The 18,607-nt window shown below is 56.9% G+C and overlaps 1 protein-coding gene across 1 annotated transcript in view; it reads right to left on the bottom strand.

Moving 5' to 3' along the window:
* Window positions 1–3,330: 3,330 nt before the first annotated feature.
* Window positions 3,331–18,607, bottom strand: part of ELL (elongation factor for RNA polymerase II) — an 83,639-nt gene continuing 68,362 nt past the window's right edge. Inside the window, exons 7-12 of the mRNA XM_055236462.2 lie at window positions 12,229–12,325; window positions 11,154–11,652; window positions 7,436–7,502; window positions 6,977–7,148; window positions 5,880–5,924; window positions 3,331–5,522 (exon numbers count right to left, since the gene is read on the bottom strand). Of these exons, the coding sequence (XP_055092437.1) occupies window positions 5,406–5,522; window positions 5,880–5,924; window positions 6,977–7,148; window positions 7,436–7,502; window positions 11,154–11,652; window positions 12,229–12,325 (997 nt within the window). The 3' untranslated portion in view covers window positions 3,331–5,405. The remainder of the gene's footprint in view (window positions 5,523–5,879; window positions 5,925–6,976; window positions 7,149–7,435; window positions 7,503–11,153; window positions 11,653–12,228; window positions 12,326–18,607) is intronic.

An 18,607-nucleotide genomic window follows, 5' to 3' on the forward strand; every position in this document is an offset into this window, starting at 1 on the left:
AATGATTTAATCAATCACATATATGCAAATGAGACGGTTGGGGCTCAGAACACAGAAACTCACCCCGCCCTCAAGTATGGGGCCTTGGCCTGCCCAGCGCTTTGAGCAGGGCATTGGAAAGCTCAGAATCCAGTCTCTCCGACCTTATCCTGCCCTCCTGCCTCTAGCCCCTTTCTCCCCTGGAAACCATAGAAACCAGAATTCCTCTTCTCCAAGGCAGGTCAGAGAAACTGGAGCCCTTCTCCCCTAAAAAAAAAAAGCCACAAAGCTGGCAAAGGTCACTCTCTGCCTGCTCCCTTGAAGACCCTCATTCCAGGAGGGTCCTGCCCATACCCTGGAGGAAGGAATGCTACCCAGAGTCCAGGAAGTCTGGGCAGGCTGGCCCCCCTCCCCCTCCCAGTCTGCTCCCTTTAAGATCTACAAAGTGTTTCATCACACTGATACACATTCTTCATAGAACCTAAGCCGAAAAATAGGCAGTCAGCCAGGCACGGTGGCTCATGCCTGTAATCCTAGCACTTTGGGAGGTCAAAGCGGGCGGATCACTTGAGCCCAGGAGTTTGAGACCAGCCTGGGCAACACGGGGAAACCCCGTCTCAATACAAACAACAAAAAAATAGCCGGGCTTGGTGGTGCACGCCTGTAGTCCAGCTGCGTGGGAGGCTGAGGTGGGAGGATCACCTGAGCTCAGGAGGTGTAGGCTGCAGTGAGCCGTGATTGTACCACTGCGCTCCAGCCTGGGCAACAGAGTAAGACCCTGTCTCAAAAAAAAAAAAAAAAAAATGGGGTTTAGGGGAAAATATGGAGGCGCTGGGAGAGTGGCATGCCTGGAAAAGGCATGGAAGCTTCACGGCCCGCCCCATACCTTGCCCTTTGCGCCTCCTCCATTTGGCTGTGAGCATTTTCTGGAGTTCTGTGAGCTGTTCCAGCAAATTACCAAACCTGAAGTGGGTGTCGTGGGAACTCGCAATTTATTAGCCTGCTTGCCAGAAGTATAGGTGGCATCTGACATGGGTGCAGCCCCGTGGGACTGACCCCCATAACTTGTGGAGTCCCATACCATCTCTGGGAATGGAACTGTTGGACATCCTGTAGGTATCAGAGGATCAGAGAATCGGGGAGCTTGTGCCTCGAGGCGACATGTGATTCAGGAACCTGTGTAGTTGAGACATGAGGAAGGTCCCAAGACCCAGCCCCGGGGAGCCTGTGTTCACAGGGCCACCTGTAGGGGGTGCCGGAGGATGGGAGCTGGCACATGGCAGCTGGAGGGAATCCAGCCTCAGCAGTTGACAAGGCCTAAGGAGAGGGTTTGGCCCCTACAGTCAGGCCTGGGTGTGCTGAAGTCAGTGGTGAGATGCACTGTCATTCCCCAGCGAAGTGTGGGCTCCCTGAAGGCAGGGATGAGGCTCTCTGAGTCACTGCTGTGTTGCAGAGCCCAGGCGGAGCTTGGTACAGGAGGGGGCTGCAGGAACAGGGGTGCCCGTTGAAAAAGGACAATTGGGGCCCCTGGCAGGTGGCGGAAGAGGGCTTAACAGCCCTGAGCCCCTCTCTGTCAGGGTGCCCAGGCCATGAGGGTGGGAAGGCTCTCCTGGATACCCGGGGCACTAGACTGATGGCATCCATGGCTCAGGAAGGTCAGGGGACCGACCGTGGCCTCTGCAGGCTGCGGGGGTGACGGCCAGAGTATTGCTGGGCAGTTGGCTTAGGGCTGGTGTTGGAGGGCCGGGGGAGGCAGGACCGTGAGCTGCAGGAGGTTGGTGTTGGCCCTGGGATGCTGGGACAGAGATGTTACCCTGGGAGAACAGCGTGGCCAGGCTATGCTGGGAGCAGGGTACACGCTGCCCCACAGGGCTCCATGACTTCCCCTCCCGCGTCCCTCAGATTCCTGGGTGGCCTTAGAACTTGGGCCAAGGCCGCGGACGGGCAGGGAGGCCAGGCCCCACAGCTGCAGGCCCAGGACCTCTGCCCACGGTCCTATTACTAAATGCACCTCCTCTTGTCCTTGGCTGGCAGGATAAGCGTTATGTTCTCCATGGCCCCTGGCTCCAGTTCCACCTGCACCACCGCCGCTCCTGTCAGGCCTTTTCCCCATCCCCACTAGTGGCACAGGGGATGCCCCTGCCCCAGTGTGGGAAGAACAGGTAATAAAATATTACCGTTACCTGCTGCTGTTTTCATCAGAGAGAGACAGTCACAGCTGGTTTCCCCCACCCCCCAGCCCCACTCCTGTAGCCTTTGGTGCCACAGGGGGCCAAGGAATCCCAGTGCTGGATTCAGCCCACCCTATCCACACCAGAGGGTACTGCTGCGCTCACACACCTGCTATGGCTCACCATCCCTCCGCCCTGACCCAGCCTGCCCCCACCCCCGCTCTCCCCATCACCTACAGGGCCCTCTGATTTGGTCCTTTCTCAGGCAACGGCTCAGGTAGGCTGCAAACTGCCTTCTTCTCTGGTCCCAGCCAGAGCCCCTGAACAACCCTTTCTCATCACTATGGCGGCCCCAGGCCACATCACCTCCTGATGCCAGCCCACCCCCAACCACAGGACAGGGACAGCCACCACAGAAACCAGGCTGTGACACCCACACACTACACACACACACACCCCAACACACACCACACCCCACACACACCCCTTACACCCACACACCAACACCACATACCCAACACACACACCCCCAACACACACCACGCCCACACCACACACCCCACCATATACCACACACACACCACACCCAACACACACCACACACCCAACACTCTAGCACACACTGCACATAACACACCCACACCCTAACACACACCACACCCACACACCCTCACACACCCACACATATACCATACCCACACACCCACCCTAACACACGTCCAGATACACCACACTCACACGCACACCACACAAACCCACACCCTAACACACCACACCCCCAGATACACCACACCCACACACCACACCCACACCCTAATACACACACGTCCAGATACACCACACCCACACATCAACACACCCAGATACACCACAACCACACCACACCCACACCTTAACACCCCTACAGATAAACCACACACACCAACACACAACCCACACCCTAACCACACCCACAGATACCCCACACCCACACATACAACACACACACCCTAACACATCACACACCACACACCCACACACACGACACCCAACACACACCAACACAGATATACTACACAGCCACACACCCCAACACACACCACACACACAATACACACCATATACCACACACACACAGATACACCAACACCCACACACCACACACACCACACACACCAGCCAGGCAGCCTGGGCTGCCAGGTTCAGTTCAGTGAAATTTATTGGAGAATGAAAAAAGTCAGCATTCACCTGTTTAGTGTACAAAAAGGACACTAGATCTTATAAGAAAATATTAGGAAACTGAAGACGCAGATGCCTCTTTCAATTGTAACATTTTGGCAAAAGTGGAAAGTCCTTGTAAACACCAACCCCATGGCTCAAAACAGTTTTTCTCCACAGTACAACATCAAAAGAAAAAAAATAGTATCAATAAGTTAGACCATATTTAATCAGCTAGAACTTTGTCCACCAACCCCCAAAACACAAAACTTTTCTTAGCTTCATAATTCCTTAAAAGGAGAACAAATAACAACAACAACAACAACAACAAAAAGGCAAATTCAACTGACAGCCCCTTGGACTGGTTCCCAGGGCAGAGGGACAGGCAGTCCCGGGCTGGGACCTCCTGAAATCATCCCACCTCACCAGTGTCTGCAGGGCTGCCTGCGGGTGACACAGCGGGGTCCAGCTGACTCTGGAGGCCCCCTGGAGCCTGCTCAGCCCTTCCCCGGCCTGGCCCAAAAGAGAAGAACAACAACAGCTATTGAAACATGAAGGATCAGTTTCCTCTGAGCTCTGGGAACCCGGGGGTCCCAAAGGAGAGAGACTCTCGGGCAGGGGTGGGATGCACTGTGGGCTCTCCACAGTCAGCTCTTTGGAAGCCGTCAAGAGGCACCCTTCCACCCCCTAGTTTAGAAAAATAGACACATCTGTATTTTTGCATTTCTGCTCTCCCTGCCTGACTGCTGATGGCAGCAGTGACCCCCCATGTGATCCCTGGGCCCTGAGTCACAGCCGCCACCCCCCACCACCACCTTCCCAAGTCATGGCTTCGTTCAGCCCTAAATGGGAACACACGCCTCAGACCCCACCACGCCCTGGGGGGTCCCCACATACGCACACTCACACACGCACACTTGCGTGGCCCCCCGATGCTTTGGGGGACACTAGACTAGGCACAGCAACAAAGCAGCAATTGGGGTATCTGCAGAGCCTGCACCCCCAGAGCAGGCAGACCCATCCTCCTGGCTCCCCAGCTCTGCCCACGGGTCCCTGGGGCCTCCCTGACCCCATGGCGCCCAGCCCTCCATCAGCCCCTCCCTGAGTGCAAACCTTGGCGGTGGCTCTGCTAAGACGACCCCAGGACCCACAAGTGGACAGAGGGACGAAGGGAGGCCAGCAGCATCGAGACCACAAGGTCTCAACAGTGTGGAATGAGCAGCAGCAGCAAATGGGAAACCGAGGACATCGCAAAGAAAAATCTGACGCCGCTGCGGCCGAGTCTCAACTTGGAGCACAGAAACACAGTGGCCCCCGACAGCTGAGGGCCTGAAATAGCAGGGCAGGCCTGGGGGCGCTGAAAGCCCTCTGCCCCCTTGGCTCTGAGCAGCTGTCTGGGGGCACTAGCTGGAGTTCTCAAAATAGCCACCCGGGCCACCCCGTTTGCTTGCTGGAGCAGAGACTCTGCCCGAGGAGGAGAGGCTGGGGACGGGGGTGCCTAAACATAGAGCCAGAGACCAGCAGAGGCCACCTGCCCAGTCCCCGCGCCCTCAGAACGCAGCTGCACCTTTTGACGGCCTCTGTAATACTGCAGGCAGGACCCAGGGCAGCGGCTAGACCCTGGGTGTCCGAGGAGAGGGAGGCACAGGTTTAGAAAAAAGATTTTGCTTCTCTTTTGTACAAAAATAGACTCAAGTCTCATTAGCAGTAGCTAAAAGTGGCTGCTTTGTATAAAACTAGAAAAGGCAGGCGCGCCACCCCAAGGGCCTAGGAGTCTTCTGGCGAGAGAGGAGGCTGAACCCGGGGGCTGCAGCCAGGGAGGAGGCAGTGGGCTTCCTGGGGAGCCCATCATAGGCAGGGACTGCTCAGGAGGTGCAGGGAGGGCCGAGGTGGGCTTGCAGCCACCTGCCAGGGTGAGACGTTTGCAGGGGCTGCCCTAAAAGCCGGCGGTTCTGGCTCAGATGAGCATCTTCCTCGGGTTTATTTTTTTAAATAAATCCTCTCTCCCCGCCTTTTGCTCCACCCACCCTCCCAGATCTCTGCCATCGGGGAGGGCGGCTAGGGCCAAGCCTGCAGCTGCCGCTGGTCGTACTCGGCGATGAGCCTCTTGATGTGGGCCAGCTTGCTGTGCAGGTACTCGCAGCGGTGCTTCTCCTGGCTGTAGTTGGTGTTGGTCTGTGGGACAGCACAGTCATGCTCAGGACAGAGCCGCCCTGGGTGCTGCTCCCTGCTGTAAGCAGGCCAGTGCCCCGCCCCCACACCAAAAACCTGGGCTAGGTGCCCAGCAAGGAGGGTTGTCGTCCAAGGGCAGAGTGGGAGTTGGTCCCCCGCACCTCCGCAGATTGTGTGGCTGGGCCAGGATGCCACAGCTGAAGACTTGGCTGGGGGTGGCGGGGCAACTTTGGCCTCAGACTCAAAGGCTCTTCCCCCACACCCTGGAAGTAGCGGGCAGGGAGGCTGCTCTGGGCCCACCCTCCTCCCTCCAGCTCCCATGGCTCACTTGGAGCCCACACCAAAACAAGAGACACTCACCTTTTTGATTTTTCGATATTCCTGCAAAATCTGCCCTCGAGTAGTCTAGAAGAAAAACAAAATTTTGAGAAAACAGAATGCGTCCCCGCCTACAGGAAACCCAAATTGAGTGGTCCCAGGTGCTCTGAGAAGGGTGAGGGGTGGGAGGGTGGGGCAGCCTCAAGGACAAGGCCAAGTAACGCCCCAGGGGCCCACAGCAGCTGTAGCTCCAGAGTGGGTGGGGCATGAGGGAAAGGCTGCCGGGTCCCTTAGAGGCAAGAGCAGGTGGGGCACTGCTGTTGTGGGGGCGTGGGAGGACAAGGAAGTATCCATGTCGCAGGGGGTGGGGAGGCGGTGGGTGGGTGCAGCAAAGAGGGAGGGAAGGGGAGGGAGAGATGCCCCAAGAACCCATGGCTCCCAGCCCCTAGAACCCTATCATGAGTCGTCATCTTTGGAAGGCAAAGGGGCCTTGGCCAGGAGAGACCCCGGCATCTGATTAATCGGGGCCCAGCCCTGCAGTCAGGTCACCAGTTCCGAAAGGTGGCAGGTGGGGAGGCTGCGTCCAAGGCTATGGCTAAGGGTGGAGACTCTGTCTACACAGGGCAGCTGAAGGAGCTGCCAGCTCAAGCCAGGGGACCACAGGAGTCCTGGTTCCCAGGACCACAGGGACCTGTCACCTCCCCCTGCTACAGTTGTGGCAGCATGGATGGGCTCCAGGGTGCTGGACAGAGCTCAGCTGTGGAGTCTCCTGAGGGTTTGGCACAGGTACCAAGAGCCCCGTGTCCTAGGCTGAGAGAGGACCCCAGGTGCTCAAACATGTGGGGATCCATGTACCCCAGCTCGCCCCCACCCAAGGAGGTGGGTCACAGCTGTCCCCACTGCAAAGGAGGCTGACAAGCTGGGCTGCCTTCAAGGACTCCCACAACAGGGCCCCAGGGCCGGGCCAGAACCATGGGGTTGCCGCATGGAGTGCACCGGGGGAGAAGCGCTGCCTGGGGAAGGGCCAGACTCTGGGGCCACCAAGCAGGCCAGTAGGCTCGTGGTGGCGATGGTACGTGCCCAAGTGGGTCTTGGCTCCCGCCAGAGCCAGGGCACAGTAGGCAGCGGGGGGGCTCTACCTCGTACTCCTCGGAGCCCTGGGAGAGCTGCCGGAGCTGGGCGTCGAGCTGCGTGAACCGCCGCGTGATGCGCTCAATGCGGGCGTGCAGGTCGCGGTACTCGCTGTACTCGGCGTTGAAGTCGTTCTTGTAGCTCTGGCGCTGCTCTGAAGAGGAGATGGCTGCATACTTCCTGAAACAGGAGAGAGGGGCCACTGAGTGGAGGCTGGAAGGACCCAGCCCCATCTAGGCAGTGGCCATCCTGGCTCCACCAGCTCCATCCTGGCTCCACCGGCAGCCTGGCCTCTCGGGTGATTCCCTGGCTTATGAGGGGGCCTGGCCCAGAAGAGGCTGCTATGTTTGGAATTCACATACTCAGACTTGCAGTGGCTTCTGCCTCTGATAACCTGCAGTGCTGGGGGAGGGGGTCTGAACCCAGAAAAGGGAGGCCTGGCCTGCAGGGCCCGGACAAACACTCACAGCAAGTAGTCGGGCGTCTCCGACGTGGACGTGGGAACACTGGAAACGCTGCAGGTTCCATTTAAACCTACGAGAGCAAACACGTACCTCCTGAGTCTGTGCTCATGGAACCGGTCTACAGGAAGCATGCCAGGATGGGGACACGCGTGAAAAGTGCACACTTTGCTGCTGGAGGGACATGGAGGGACGGCAGAGGGGATGACTGTGTGGCAGGTGCAAGGGCTGAGCCCCTCGCACCTGGCAACTGTGGGCTGCTGGACCTGGACGTGCCCTCCAGGTGGTGAGCAGAGCTCAGCGTGCACCTGCGTGTCCAGGGCAAAGCCCTGCAGGACACAGAGCGCCCAGGCATCACCACAGTCACATTCTTGGCAAACTGCGGACAGGTCAGGGAACTGCAGGGCCAAAGCCTGCACAACCGGTCAGAGCTTCCCCCAGGCCAGGCCCTTGCTGCCTCCACTGACTGCATGTCAAAGGTCACTAAGCTGAAAACAAATGACCCCTGGCTTGACCTGAGTCTCTGGGGCGTCCCAGTTTCTGACCAGACAGGACAAAGACAAGATGGCCAGCAGGGCCTGCATCTCTTGCTGCTGACAAAGTTCCAGGCCCTTGGTGTGCGCCCCACCCAGATCGTCCCGTCCTTTCCACTAGACACTGAATTGCAGGCTCCACAAGGCAGCTCCAGGACAGGGCCAGCCAGAGGGGCCCATGGGCCACCCTAATCAGCCATCTGTGAGCAAAGCGTCCATGATGACCCTCAGCCCTTCGGCCCTTCAGGGGCCTGCCCAAAGCTGCACAGCTGATGGCCAGATGGGACCCCAGGCAGCTGTCCTGCTCCTGAGCCATGTGGTGGGGTCCCCCGGCCACATAGGGCAACACCCCTGAGGGTCTGGAAATCAGGGAGGGGAGGGGCAGGAAGACTGAAGTGCCCGTCGCCTAAGACCACAACTACAATTTAGTGCGTTTCCTAGACCTTCTTGCAGTGGCTTTCTTTCCGATACAGAAATGATTTTATCAATTTCAGATGTATCCTCAATACACTTCTTTTTTTTTTTTTTTTTAGAGACAGGGTCTTTATCTGCCACCCAGGCTGGAGTTGCAATGGTGTGATCATGGCTCACTACAACCTTGAACTCCTGGGCTCAAGTGATCCTCTCGCCTCAGCCTCCCAAGTAGGTGGGACTATAGGCATATGCCACCATGCCCAGCTAATTAAAAAAATTTTTTGTAGAGATGGGGTCTCACTGTGTTGCCGAGGCTGGTCTCAAACTCCTGACCTCAAGCAATCCTCCTGAATTGGCCTTTCAAAACGTTGGGATTAAAGGCGTGAACCACCACACGTGGCGAATTTTTTTTTTACTTTTTAGTAGAGATGAGAAGGCTTGCCTATATTGCCTAGGCTGGTCTTGAACTCCTGGACTTAAGTGATCCTCTTGACTTGGCCTCTCAACATGCTGGGATTACAGGCGGAGCCACTGTGCCTGGCCCTAGTGCACATTTTCAGGGGCCCTCTGCACTATCCCGAGAGAGCAGGAGTCTGCGATCTCCAGTTCTGAGCCCTCTCTCTCAGTGTAACACCTGGGCCGACCACAGCAGCTTCTCTGCTGCCAAATTCCCAAAAGTGGACAAAGCTCACTCCTCACAAAGTTTCTAACCCTCCCCACTTTGGGCCAGGAACTGCCTTCAATATCGCCAACACCCCCACCTGGGTTGTCTTTAAGAGGCTGTGGCCTTCCCAGGGACGCAACCCACTGGGCATGTATTGAATGGGTCTGACCCTGGCCCGGGCCAGAAGGAAGTGAGAGGCAAGGCGCAGCTGCGAAGGCCAAGCCTGTGCTCCGCCACACAGTGGCCTCCGTGGGTATTCTAGAACAGGTAACTGCCATGTGTCAGGCTGGTCAACATCACCTCATTTGACATGGCCCAAGATCTTCACCAGCTAGGATGACAAATGGGGAAATCAAGGCTCAGGGTCAGCTCAACCTGGTACCAGTGGGACCTTCAAAGTCCAGCCCTTGGCAAACCTCAGCGGCCCCTGACTCCTACTCAAGCTCTGGCTGTGTGGGGCCGGCCAAGCTGGTCCCTGCTTCGGGGCCCTGGAGAACACCCACACAGCAGCTCCTCTCCCCATCTCTCCCCTTCACAGCCCACGTCTCTCTACTTGCTTGTCCCAGGCAGGGGCATAGGACAGCTAAGACATGCCCTGCACAAGTACCACCTTCGGGACTCTGGGTAACATGGACCACCAGCACCAGGCTCAGCTTCTGGTGCCTCCACTGTCCTTTTCTTGGTGCTTGGGACATCTACCCCTGCTTTGCACTTTCTCACCTGTGGTAGAGATGACAGCCCCTGGGCCGGGGATGAACTGCCTAGGGGCCGACACGCACCAGGCCAGATAGGAAACCACCTTGAGTCCCCAGGCCTGTCTTGGCACCTAGGCACTCGGCATCCAAGGAAGGGACAGCCCAGAGTGGTCTGTGGACCCTGGACCCGGGCAAGGGCCTCAAATGGCATAACCTGCCATTTGAGACAGATCCTGGCCCAGGTCTGGCTGTGGGGTGTGGGTGTGTCCTGGGAATCAGAAGTCCTGCCCTGAGCATGGCCCTGGTCAGAGGGGCTGCCCAGGGAGTGAGGCCACCTTCTCCCTGTCGCCCCCACATGCAGTCCCACGGGAGGTGGGAAGTCCAGCACGAGGCAGGGCTGACCCAACCCCGAAAGTCCTCCTTCCTATAAGACCCAGCCACAGTTGTGAGGACCTGCTCTCCAGCCACAGCAGGGGACGGGGCATGGCCCTCTGAGCAACGCAAAGCTATAATGAAAGAAGGGCTCCCATCCTCATCCCAGGAATCCCCTGACTCAGCCTCCTCCCCAGAGACACAACCCAAAAGCACAGCAGGTGACACCACCTGGGCTGCCCTGGGCCAGCTGGCACTGACAGCGAGGTGGCCATCTGCAACTGGCCGCCATCGCCACATGGGACCACTGCAGCCCCTGTTGCACATGGTGGTGGAACAGCCGCTGCACGCTGGCCACTGCTTTTGCTGGTTCCTATAAATGAACAGCTGCACAGGCTCATGGCCACGGTGCTGGGCAGGTGCTACTGCTGCTCAGTTCAGGTGCCTGGGCTGTGGGCTCGGAGCTGCCCAGGTCTCCTGGCTCCCCAACCCCAGCCTGCCAGGCCCTGTCCCCACAGCAGAAACCTACAGTCCACAACAGTCGCACGGGGCCTACGGAGGTCCAGGTGCTATCCCTCTCCCACCAGGATCTGCCCATCTGCACCTGCGCTGCCTCTCCCTGAATAGGGCTGGCTTGCCTGGCCCCCCACTGCCTTCCCTGAACCCCAGCAGACCTCAGCATGGCCCTGGCTCCTGGGGCTTCTCTGCAGTCAGAGGTGGGGCCTGGGCCCCATTCCCCTCTACATGTTAGCCCCTTCCGTGGCCTCAGTTCCCCACAAGGCTCTGGGCCTCCGGCCCCCCAGTGCTGGCCTGGCACATTGACTGCAAGTGGCACTGGGCACTCCAGACAGGCAGGGAGAGGACCAGGTGCAGGAACATAGGGTGCCAGGTGCCAGGAACACAGGGCGAATCTGACGGGGCCTGGGGCAACAGGGCCCCCTCCCCTGGCTTCTACAGCTTGAGCCCCCTCGACACCCCATGAAGGGGAGGCGGGTGTGGGGCCAGTACTTAGAGTCCCAGCAACACCCTCCTGCCTAGGCACCTACCTGGGGTGTCTGCTGGGGCTCCGAAGGTGGCATGGATGGCAGGTGCACAGTCTGGAGGCTGGGCCCGGGGCCTGTCCTCAGCCGCCCTCTCCTTGTCTTTGTGCTTCTTGGACTTCTTCTTGGGCTTGCTGCGCGAGGGGCTGCCGTGGGGCCTGCTGGGCTGGGCACAGTCCGTCAGCAGGGGCAGGCCGAGGCGCACAGTGGGGGCTGGGGCAGCCGCCTCTCCGTGCTCACAGTCCCGGCCGCTGTGGCCCAGGTCATTGCTGACATCAGCCAGGGGGTCGTGAGCCCTCGGGGGCTCCAGCCGCGGGGGCAGGTGAGTGCTGGAGCTGAGGGTGTCCGTGCTGGCTGGTGGGCCCGGGGTGGGCAGCAAGGCCTCACGGCCATTGGGCATGCCCAGCTTCCCGTTGACGGCAGGCTGAGCTCTCTGAGTGAAGTGCGATATCCGGGGTTTCTTGTTGGCTAGGGGGTCGATGAAATCAGGAGGCTGGGGCCGTTTCTGGAGAGGAGCAGAGACCATTTTAGAGGGGAGTACAGAGTGGCTGAGCGGCAACAGGCAATCCCCTGGCCTGGCTAGAGAACCCAGCGCCACCTGCAAGGCCCAGGCTGGCCACATGGGGGCACCCGAGCACCAAGTCAGGTCCCAGGTGCTGCTCAGGGTGGCCTCAGCTGGGGCCCATCAGCCTGCTGGGATCGATGCACCGGGAGGGCAGGGCCCAGCATGTGAGCAGGCCACCCCTGGGGACTGGTCTAAAGCACTGCTGTGCTCAGCATGCTTCCCCAGTGATAACTGTGACATAGGAGCAGGTGGCCTAGGGGCGAGCCCACATCAGGGAGCCGCCCCCCGTCCCAGGTTCTGCACTGTGACACTGGGGTGCTGAGGCCACACTGGCAGGAATCTGCCCCCAACCCCAACCCAACAGCTTCCCCCTTGGTCCCTGGGCGGAGGGAGGCAGCTCAACTCGGAGCAGCTCATGCTCCAAGGAGCTGGTGAGGAAGGTAACAAGGGTTACTGATGCAGCACAGGGTGCCCTGCAGGTGCTTGGGACAGTCACCCCAGGCATGCCCCATTTACCTGTGGGGGCGAGGCTGAGCGCCCACGCTCGCCTGGGGGGCTGGAGGCAGCAGGGTCTCCAAGGAGGCTGCCAGTGCTCTGTGGCTGGCACAGCTTCCTGCGAAGGAGAGGCAGGGCTAGGTCAGAAGGTGCTGAGGGGGCCTAAGGGCCCCAGGCCTGTATCCACATGGGGGCCTGGTGGAGATGCCTCAAGGAAGGGACCCCCCTCCTCCCAAATCCAGAGCAGGGCCAAGGGGTCACAGGAGCCTGGGCCTGAATCCATCCTGCCCCCGGCTTCATCCAAAGGAGGACTTCCCCACTCACTGTCCCCCTGAGCCCAGAGGAGAGTCACTTTGTGTAGGTGCCTGCTACCGGAGAGACCAGGGACACACGCTAGGGTGCTGGACCCTGCTTTTAAAGACAGCTGTTCATCCTGTTCAGAACGCTCACTGCAGAAACTGTCCAAAATGCAGAAGAGAACGGAGGGCCCTGGCCTAGGATGAGACAGCCTTCCTGGAAGCCCAGGTCACAGCAGGATCTGGAGGGCGGCAGAGTGGCCACCAGCTTGACTAGGTGATGTAGCTGGGGAAGAAGGGAAGAAACACCCCAGTGCATGCCCCTCCTCCCGCTCCATGTGATCTAGGCAAGTGGAATCCCCCACCCCCACCAGCAACCCTGCAGCTTACGGGTATCCTCTCTGACCCAACTGTTCAACTCTTGGGGGTTGTACATCTCAGGGGAGCCTCTCCAGGCCCTGCAGAGAGACTTAAGTCCAGGGCCATGACCATTCTGCCAGCCAGTGACACCCAGAGCCCATCTCCCTAACAAATGGGCTAGGCTACCGACCACTGCAGGTGTCACTTCCCTGGTGGCCTGAGAGGACAGCCATGTGGATATAAACAGAGCTCCCACTTAAAGACAGAAAACCGAGGACAGGCATTTGCATCCACTGAACAGGCAAGGCAGAGACAAAAGGAGGAGCGAAGACACCAGAAAGCATAGCAGAAGCATGAGTGGTGACTGTTGCAGGATCCAGAGAACCCAGGGCCCAGAGCAAGAGGCACCACGACCTCAGGGGACAACAGGCTGCTGCAGGGCCATCCCCCACAGCTCTACTCCAGGTCCTCATCACTGCTGGTGGGACTGCAGGACAGTGAGCCCAGGGCTGTCAGGCAGCAAAGAGGCTCGGGCCACTCCTCCAGGCAGTTGGGAAGTTACCTGGGCCACAGCTGGACAATAGGATGGCCAGATGTGTGGCCTCAGGAGAAGAAGAAACAGGGCCCAGGACTAGGGCACATCGGGATTCAGAGGCCCCAAGCTGTGCAGAGTGTCCCCAAGGGCTGCACTACAGCTTCCAGGCAACAAACGTCAGACCTCAAAACAGAGGAACAGGAAAATACTCCACAGGGAGTATTTTGAAAAGAGACTCCACAGGGAGATGAAAACGTTAAAAAATAAATCAACAGGCCGGGCGCCATGGCTCACGCCTGTAATCCCAGCACTTTGGGAGGCCAAGGCAGGCGGATCACCTGAGGTCAGGAGTTCGGGACCAGTCTGGCCAACATGGTGAAACCCCGTCTCTCCTAAACGTACAAAAAAATTAGCCGGGCGTGGTGGTGGGCCCCTGTAACCTCAACTACTTGGGAGGCTGAAGCAGGAGAATCACTTGAACCCGGGAGGCGGAGGTTGCAGTGAGCAGAGATCATGCCATTGCACTCCAGCCTGGGCAACAAGACCGAGACTCCATCTCAAGAACATAATATAAATAAATTAAAAATGCCAGTTTTAGTGTTCTTGGAAAAACAAAAGACGTCTGAATAGACGTTTCTTCAAAGAAGCTATACAAATGGCCAAAAGCACATAACAAGATGCTCAATGCCATGTGTCATCAGGGAAATGCAAATCAAAACAACGAGACACTGGCTACTCTGGGCACACTGCCTGTGGGTTAGCCCTGCCCTGCAAGGAGCAATAATGAACAAACCAACCCACCAAACAAAAAACAAACAACGAGATACCACTTCACACACACCCAGGGATGACTGGAATAAAAAAAACAGAAAATAGGTTGGGTGCAGTGGCTCACGCCTCTAATCCCAGTCACAGCTCACTGCAGCCTGGATCTCCTGTGCTCAAGTGATCCTCCCACCTCAGCCTCTAGAGTAGCTGGGATCACAAGAGCACAACATCATGCCTGGCTAATTTTTTCATTTTGTGGAGAGATGAGGGTCTCACTATGTTGCCTGGGCTTGTCTAGAACTCTTGGGCTCAAGCGATCCTCCCGCCTAAAGCCTCCCAAAGTGCTGAGATTATAGGCATGAGCCACCACGCCCGGTCCTGGTTCAACATTCCTCACAGCTACAAGTTTCCACAGATTACGTGTCAGCCATATAGTGTATAATTCCACTGATCTGAAATGTCCACAACAGGCAAATCAATAGAGACAGAAAGCAGATTAGTAGTTACCAGGGGCTGGGAGCGTGGGACGGAATGGGGAGAGTGACTCCTGATGGGGACGGGGTTTCCTTTTGGGGAAATGAAAATTTTCTGGAACTAGACAGAGGTGGTGGCTGCACAATATTATGAATGTACAAAATGTTACTGAGCTGCTCACTTTAAATGGATGACTTGTGTTACATGAACTGTATCTGAATAAAGCTGTTATTTTTAAAAAAAAATCCTTAGAGGCTGGCCGCAGTGGCTCACTCCTGTAATCTCAGCACTTTGGGAGGCCAAGGCGGGCGGATCACAAGGTTAGGAGATCGAGACCATCCTGGCTAACATGGTGAAACCTCATCTCTACTAAAAATACAAAAAATTAGCCAGACATGGTGGCAGATGCCTGTAGTCCCAGCTACTCGGGAGGCTGAGGCAGGAGAATGGCATGAACCCGGGAGGCGGAGCTAGCAGTGAGCCAAGATCGCGCCACTGCACTCCAGCCTGGACGAGGAGCAAGACTCCGTCTCAAAATAAATAAATAAATAAATAAAATAAACATCCTTAGAGTAGGTTAAAAATGACATCCTGGGCTGGGCATGATGGCTCACGCCTGTAATCCGAGCACTCTGGAAGGCTGAGATGGGCAGATCACCTGAGGTTGGGAGTTCCAGACCAGCCTGGCCTGCATGGTGAAACCCTGTCTCTACTTAAAAATACAAAATTAGCCAGTCATGGTGGCAGGCGCCTGTAGTCCCAGCTACTCGGGAAGCTGAGGCAGGCGAATCACTTGAACCTGGGAGGCAGATGTTGCAGTGAGCAGAGATTGAACCACTGCACTCCAGCCTGGGCAACAGAGTAAGACTGTCTCAAAACAAAACAAAACAAAACAAAACAAAACAAAACAAACAAAAAGACATCCTGGCTAGCCATGGTGGCTCACGCCTGTAAATCCAGCACTTTGGAAGGCTGAGGCCCTTGAGGTCAGGAGTTTGAGACCAGCCTGGCTGACATGGTGAAATCCCGGCTCTACTAAAAATACAAAAAATTAGCTGGGCGTGGTGGCGCGTGCCTGTAATCCCAGCTACTCAGGAGGCTAAGGCAGGAGAATTGCTTGAAGCTTGAACTGGGGAGGCAGAGGTTGCAGTGAGCCAAGATTGCGCCACTGCACTCCAGGTTGGGCGATAGGGTGAGAGTCCCTCTCAAAAAAAAAAAAAAAAAAAAGGAAGAAAAAGACATCCTTTCCATGAAATAAGAACACGATGGCCAGGCACAGTGGATCACACCTGTAATCCCAGCACTGTGGGAGGCTGAGGCGGGTGGATCATGAGGTCAGGAGTTCAAGACCAGCCTGGCCAAGATGGTGAAATCCCATCTCTACTAAAAATACAAAAATTAGCCAGGTGTGGTGGCGGGCACCTGTAATCCCAGCTACTCGGGAAGCTGAGGCACAGAATTGCTTGAACTCAGGAGGCGGAGGTTGCAGTGAGCCAAGATCATTCCACTGCACTCCAGCCTGGGTGACAGAGCAAGACTCTGACTCAGGAAAAAAAAAAAAAAAAGAACATGCTGCTATGAAAACGCAATGGGGAAGACTCTCGGAAACTAGAAATAATAGGCTTTGCATGGCGGCTCACACGTGTAATCCCAGTGCTTTGGGTGGCTGAGGCAGGCAGATCACTTGAGGTCAGGAGTTCAAGACCAGTCTGGACAACATGGTGAAACCCAGTCTCTTTGCCTAGGCAACAGAGCAACACTCTGTCTCAAGAAAAAAAAAGAAACTACAAATAATAGTAAATTAAGAGACGGGATGAGAAATGTCAAAGAAGTCTCCTAAAAGAAGAACAAAAAAAGAGCAAGAGATGAAAACTGGCCGGGCATGGTGGCTCACGCCTGTAATCCCAGCACTTTGGGAGGCCGAGGTGGGCGGATCACCTGAGATCCGGAGTTCGAGACCAGCCTGACCAACATGGGAGAAACCCCGTCTCTACTAAAAATACAATTAGCCGGGCATAGTGGCACATGCCTGTAATCCCAGCTACTCCGGAGGCTGAGGCAGGAGAATGGCTTGAACCTGGGAGACGGACGTTGCTGTGAGCCGAGATCATGCCATTGCACTCCAGCCTGGGCAACAAGAGCGAAACTCCGTCTCAAAAAAAAAAAAAGAGATGAAAACCAGGAAGAGGGGGACAGACTCTAGCAGCCTGCCAATGGCAGTTTGAGGTGGCGTGCAGTAGGATAGGCCTTTCCACTACCACACACAGGACAGGAGGACGGATGGACGGATAAGGCAAGTTTTCAGCCTGCGGGGGCCATGGTGCCCACCATCCCAGGGTGGGTACCTGGCCAGTCCCTGGCTCTGTGGACCAGCACAGGTTTGGGGTAGGAAGCCTCTGACCTTCAACGTGGAGGGAAAGCCCCTTGGACTCTACAAGTCTAGATGTGATCAACCGCCGGCTCAGCAGGACCATCGTCTGGGCATGAAGATGTGGCCAGCAGTCCTCCTGGAGCCCTGTCCTCAGAGAGGTGCTCCAGGAGCTGTGCTCCCTTGGCACCAGGGAAGAGCAGGAAGCAGGAGTATAGACTCTGGCATGGGGCTCACAGGAGAGGGGAGTGGCTCAGGTTGGAGGTAAGGGCACCAGGCAGTGTGTGGCTTGGGCAGAGGAATCAGGAACTCTTGGGGGGACCTGCAGGACCCCTGACCCATGGACAGTGATGAGAGGAGATTTGGATACCAGGGACAGATCGGGTTTGGACATCATGAAGAAAGAGAACATGAGTGGAGAAACCACCCCACAAAGCCACATGTGGTGCCAGCTCAGCTGGGGAGGCTCCTGCAGTGACTTGGGCCCCCACATCCCATCTGTCTCACGGCCTGCACTAGGCTAACGGCCTGCACTGGGTTAGCCCAGCTGCTAACAAATACTCCAACACCCTGCTTTGATATACATGAGGCCATAGTGTCAAAAACTGCTATAAATGGGGCTTTCTTAGGGATGGGGTGCTAAATAGGAAAAAAAAAAAAAAAAAAAAAAAAAAAGAAACAGCTGTGCAGAGGGGCACCGCAGGTCACCTTCTATGTGGTTATGGCCCAGGGACATCAACCCTGCCCCCTGCACGCTAGTGGAAGCTTGTGAAGGCAGTGCTGATCCCCATGCCGGCCCAGAGTGAAAGCAGAGTGCCAAGGGGCTGGCATGAGCCCAGCAAGCTCACTCAGCAGATGGAACATGAGCCCTGAATCAGGGGAGCTGGAGGCAGCTCTGGAGCCTGCATCCCGGGGAAGCTCCCCGACGCCCCAGAGATGCAGCCCAGGCTTCTCCACCTCACTCCACTAGCTCTGGGCAGTTCTCCTTCCAGTGCCCTAAGGGTCTGAGGAACCCAGGGAGCCAAGGGAGAGGACACAGGGTACGAGGATGGGGGCAGGTCTTCTGCCAAGACTGTGCCCTCCGCCAGCCTGCCGCCAAGCCAGGGCAGTGCCCCGCAGGCCCCTGACCTGCACACCCAGGGTGGAGAGGCAGGCACTACCCTCTCAGGGGAGCAGAGTGGACCCCCAACTTCACTCTGCTTTCCAGAGGCAATTACTGCTTTAAACAGCTGAACTTCCAAAAAACAACTACAAACTCATAAATACCTCCGAGTCCCTGAGAAATCACTTACGGACTAATTAGCAGATTGGCCTGCTTCACAGCCCGAGCTCCCTAGCTGGCAGCAGTGGGGAAGGAAATCATTAGCCGCCTGCCTCCTTAACCACTGCTCCCCTGAGCTGCTGCCACTCCTGACCCTGGGTCCCAATTAGCCTGAGGGGATGCATTTAATTAACGCTGCTTAATGACGCCTGCCCGGAGTGTTGTTTGGCCTTATTTCTACTTCAGGTTCTTGAGAGGCTCTTTTCAAAAAGTCAATGAACTTCCGAGGCCCTGTGGGGATGCCCAGGTTGTGGAGGGAAGCATGAGAGGAAGTTGGG

This window comes from Symphalangus syndactylus, chromosome 13 (assembly GCF_028878055.3).
Source record: "Symphalangus syndactylus isolate Jambi chromosome 13, NHGRI_mSymSyn1-v2.1_pri, whole genome shotgun sequence".
NCBI lineage: Eukaryota > Metazoa > Chordata > Mammalia > Primates > Hylobatidae > Symphalangus > Symphalangus syndactylus.